Source organism: Vollenhovia emeryi, unplaced genomic scaffold (assembly GCF_000949405.1).
Source record: "Vollenhovia emeryi isolate VEMERY1.0 unplaced genomic scaffold, V.emery_V1.0 DF940206.1, whole genome shotgun sequence".
Classification (NCBI taxonomy): domain Eukaryota; kingdom Metazoa; phylum Arthropoda; class Insecta; order Hymenoptera; family Formicidae; genus Vollenhovia; species Vollenhovia emeryi.
The window spans coordinates 6,722-12,291 of NW_011966160.1; the positions used below are offsets into that span (position 1 = coordinate 6,722).

At 31.5% G+C, this 5,570-nt stretch overlaps 1 protein-coding gene across 1 annotated transcript in view; it reads left to right on the forward strand.

Annotated features, from left to right (window-relative positions):
- The first annotated feature begins 2,217 nt into the window (after nucleotides 1–2,217).
- Nucleotides 2,218–5,570, forward strand: part of LOC105556223 — an 8,758-nt gene continuing 5,405 nt past the window's right edge. Inside the window, exon 1 of the mRNA XM_012003306.1 lies at nucleotides 2,218–2,499. Coding sequence (XP_011858696.1) covers nucleotides 2,439–2,499 — 61 coding nt within the window. The 5' untranslated portion in view covers nucleotides 2,218–2,438. The remainder of the gene's footprint in view (nucleotides 2,500–5,570) is intronic.

The following is a 5,570-nucleotide window of genomic DNA, read 5'->3' on the forward strand; positions in this document are numbered from 1 at the left end:
AATTTTTATCAGTGTACGTAATCCTACGTAAACTGCTCAACATGCGGACTTTGCATTGCAATATCTCCACTCATGGGGCACGTAGGAGAAAAGTAAAAACACTTTTATTATGCAAATCGTACCCAAGCTATCGATTAAGCGCAGTCTCAAGTTCGTCGGATCAGCCGTTGTTGAGATCCGAAATTCTGAGGGCCCGTCAACTCGCGTATTCGCGTAAACTACACGGTCGGTGTCGCGCGCGTGGTTAGGTTTGTCGCTTATACTTGGCGCGAGACACTACCGTGTCTCGTGATAAGTCTGAATTTATGAACTTAATGCAACAACTTTTGTCTTATTAATTATCATATGTATAGGCACAAGGATATCGATTATACGAGTATAATGGAAAAATAAAAATAGCAATAATAAGAAACGAGAATATAAGAAATAATAGAAAGGAAAAATTAAAAAGAAAGAAGCAAAACTATGCCATGATATTTTTTCTACACAAAATTCTCTTCGTAATTGTTAAGCTCGTACTGTGAATTAAATAGACTGCGTCACTGGCGTCTCGCTGTCGCCGACGACTTGGATAGGCGCCACGACGTCGGGCGTCTCTTGCTTCCCCCTAGCTTTCCCCTAACTTCCCCCGTTTTACATCATATATCACATTGAATGTGTATACGTATTGATTATTTTTGGGAATCACAAATTTATATACGTTTTACCAATTATCAATTTATTGTCAAAATAAAATTTTGAAATTAAATTACAACTTTCAAAGTTTCACTTATCATCTTCAATTTTATTGATGAATATTCAATGGATTTGTAAAAAAAATGACATTAAATTATTGGTTTAACTGTACAATATATTATATATTAAAAAACAAAGTGTTATGCCCCGATTTTATTAGCGAATAAATTGTAATAAACAGATGGCATTACTAAATTAGCGAAACCTTATCGATCGTGGGATCCGTTTATTACAATTTATTCGCCGACAAAATCAGGGCATAACAGCTTTATTTAAAATCTTAAAATAACTTTTTGTGCTTTAATATTTTGTGCATATGTACATAAACCCACATACGTATATGTATTTTATTAATAGGTCTAAAGACTATATATGTAACAATAAAATCAGTTCATTAATACAAAGAAAATATGCACATAATTGCATATTAAAAATATATAATTTCATATAACAGTTTGCACACTTTATTTAAAAAGCAAATATAGGTCGCACTGAATATGCAATTTTCTTAAAACAATTAATTAATTTTATTATTCATTATTCTGCGCACAAATTAAAATGAGATTATTCGAAATTTTTATGTGTACATGCACATGTATCTGTGCGCATGACATTTTGTTTTTATTAATTCAAATGTCAGAATAAAATAAAAAATATTTTGTAAAATATTGATTTGTTACACAGACTGTTACACAAAGGAATTAATTTATTATATAAAAATATTTTTAAAAAGTGCAATAGTATTTTCTCATTATATTTTTGCACTTATGAAAAAATAAGTTATTTTATAAGAAGATTTATCTACTGCATCTTATTATATCGTCAAATTGGTTTCTCTATCATTTTTTAAAATTCATTTTTTAAATAAAATTTGTAATTTATGCCAATTGCATGACTCATCTTATATGGAATGATTCAAAACAGTACCAACAATGTCTAAAACTTGACAGAGAATGACAAACTAAGCACTTTTCAAGCAAACCATCTCTCTAAAATTATTACGTTTCGCCATTACATACTATTTTCATTAGTCGTATTAAAAGCGTTTTGAAATTAGAGTTTCAAAAAAGCATTTAGATTAATAATAGATTTAATTGCAACTTTAGATTTGATTTTCATGTGATGTATATCACACACCCAACACACACATGTACACGCACACACACACAATTTTATTATTACATTGTTATATAACATTCATATACACCTTTCATTCTTTTAAAACAAAGTAAATATTAAAATTACATTTGAGAAATAGTAGAAAAATACTATTTAGTGCGGTTTTCTTCTAAATTTTTCTAAAAAAAACTAATAAAATAGTTTTTCTAATTGTAAAAGTAATATTGTGCAGTGTTAAATATAATCAAACACATAAAATAACATGTTTGTATACATCGCGCGCAGAAAAAACCATGCTCCATATGAAAGAGAAGCGAGTGGAATCCAGGAAGCGGGTGGAATCTGCGCATCGTACGCGTTACGGAAAAGCTTGGCGAACAGTACAGAGTAAAATGTCAGTAGAGATCTAGAGTAGGAGAGGATAGTGGGGTAACGTAGGGTGAAGGACAGGAACTCACGATCAGTCTGTCTACAGTGTTTACCCAACGACAAACTCTCTGTCTCTTTCGGCGAACGCTACCCTCTAAATTGTAGAATTTATATTATTATTATCGAAAGACAAGTTGCATAATCAAAAAGGCGAGATGCCTCGAATAATTGGGATATTGTTCCTCACTTCAACCTTCATCATAGCAGTTCATTCAGGTAATGTTATTTGACTTATAGTAATCAGGGCTGGGTAGTATCTAGTTAAAAAGAAAAAAGTTAAGTTAAAAAGTTAAATAATTTTAACTTAACTTAATTACATTATAGACTGTTAATTTTTAACTGAATTTAGTTACATTTTATCGGTAACTTTTAACTTTTAATTTACCTCTTTCTTAGGCTCGGTTTTTCTTATTTTTGTTAACTGTTAACCGAAGGTTAATCAATTCTTTATCTCGTTTTAGATAATAATATAAAGAAAGATAGAGAGTCGATTAACTTGTAGTTAACAATTAACCAGAAGTTAGTCGACTCTGCATCTTTTTCTATGTTATTATCTGAGAAGAGACAAAAAGTCGACTAACCTCTAGTTAACAATTAACCAGAGAGTATATAAATATAAATATATATATACAATATATAAATTTATATAGAGTTCTAAACAACTTGATAATGTCATGTATATATTATAACATTAATGGGTCTAATTATATCTAATTATATATATTTATATGTACAACAATTTAATATATTGTCATAAAAGGATCATAAGCGAAATGATTCATATAAAAAATCAGACAAATGGAATTAATTCTCATAAAGACACGGAGAATTTTAATGCCTCCTACACTGAATTTCTACATACACGAGACCCGTACGCAATTCTAGAGTCCAAATGTAAGCACATACTCTTCAGTAAAATAATTTTAATACCTTGTTAAATAAAAAGCTTGTTAAACTTGGCCTTAATTATATGTCGTTATTTTGAATAGAACACAAGCGATACTTTATTAATAAAAATAAAACGTAATTAATGTACTGTATGTATATAACAGAATAAACATTGTGTTTTAATTATTCACATAAAATATAGAAGACAAAATTTTGATAACTTTTGCAGTGCTATTAGATGAGTATTGTCCTATTTCTGATACGCACATTATTGATTGTGAGATTGAATGCCACCCTCCTTAGTTACGAGCGTCTGTTGATGTAGTACGTAACGCGTGGGGTACACAAAGCGCGAGCAGTAAGACAGTGGAAGAAGAAAGTAGTGAGCATAAATAGCGAAATCAAAACCTGCAAGCAAATATAATAAGCATTAATCTAAATGTGTTAAAACATTTTTACTAAGAATAAGTACGAGCTCGTCTTTATTTAAAAAAGAGTCTAGGAAATTAAGGCCAATGTGTTTACGAGCGATAAGTAATATGATAAAGTCGATGTTTAATTACTAAAATTCAGTGAGCAAAGTTCCATGGAATACATGAATTCGAAGTATAATACGAGGTAACGCTTTTCCTCTCTTAACCCTAGGTTTAGTTAAAATTAAATATAAAATTTGATAATAAATAACAGATATTAAATAACGAAATTTGTAAATAATTAACGGATAATAAATAACTAACGGACGACGTTTCGACTATACTAAGTCTTCTTCAGCGTGTAAGTATCCTATAATAATGACATAATTGTTTTTGTATGATTATAAATCTTAAAACGCACGTGTAGAATATTAGGAATTACTTGAATGTGATAGCGAGGTTCTTTGTCCTGGTCAGGTCCGAGTCGTATTGCACATTAGTACGTATGAATAAGTTATTCGCTTGGTGGACTTAGCGATTTTGTAGGACGATCTGCATCGCTGTGATGTTCCTCTTGTCAAGTATTTAAAACGACTAAGTCGATATTCGAGTCTTCTCCTGTGTTGGTGTATGATGTGGGGGTCGTTTTAAATACTTGACAAGAGGAACATCACAGCGATGCAGATCGTCCTACAAAATCGCTAAGTCTATCAAGCGAATAACGTATTCATATAACGTACTAATGTGCAATACGACTCGGACCTGACCAGGACAAAGAACCTCGCTATCACATTCAAGTAATTCCTAATATTCTACACGTGCGTTTTAAGATTTATAATCATACAAAAACAATTATGTCATGTTATTATAGGATACTTACACGCTGAAGAAGACTTAGTATAGTCGAAACGTCGTCCGTTAGTTATTTATTATCCGTTAATTATTTACAAATTTCGTTATTTAATATCTGTTATTTATTATCAAATTTTATATTTAATTTTAACTAAACCTAGGGTTAAGAGAGGAAAAGCGTTACCTCGTATTATACTTCGAATTCATGTATTCCATGGAACTTTGCTCACTGAATTTTAGTAATTAAACATCGACTTTATCATATTACTTATCGCTCGTAAACACATTGGCCTTAATTTCCTATATTCTTTTTTAAAACTTTTTTATTCCAGGGAAAATATGTACTTAATGCTTCTATTATATACAGGTGTATTCTAATTCGCGCCCACCATTTATATAGTGATATTTCTCATGAAAAACTGAGTCGAAGAGTCCCGAACCATTTTTTCGAGTCACGCCTCACAAAGTAGTTATTATTATTTAAAAATTAGCGAATCCGCATTGCTTTTTAAATGAACGCACGTTCGTGAGCCACGCGTCTACTAGTGTGCGTGAGTGAGTCGCCGCGCGCCTCAGCGTTGCCACGGCCGCGTTCACGTAGCTCCAAAATAATCAATAATTGCTTTTTGCAATGAGCATGATATTTTGTATCCAGGAAGCATCTTTTTAGATTACAATTTAATATTAGTTGTACTTTCACATAAGAAAATTGTAAAATGAAATAACTGTGGTGATAGTGCCCCCTGTTCCGCCGTCATCCGAGTTCCGATTTGACCAAGATGATTTTTTAAGTTAATTTTTTCACTATCAAAAATAAAATTTTAAATCTCCACGCTCACGCACACTAGTAGACGCGTGGCTCACGAACGTGCGTCCGTTTAAAAAGCGATGCGGATTCGCTAATTTTTAAATAATAATAACCCAAATAGCACAAAAACGTTCCATTAACATTCTAGGAATATACGCCAAGAACATTCGAAGATTCCAGGAATGTTCTAATAGTCGTTTTATACGTTCGAGGTATATTTATAGAATGTACCAACGGAGCACTTCAAAAGTTCTAGAAACATCTCTAGAATGTTCATCTGAATGTGCTACGAATGTACACGAATGTACTGCAAATATTCTAGTAAT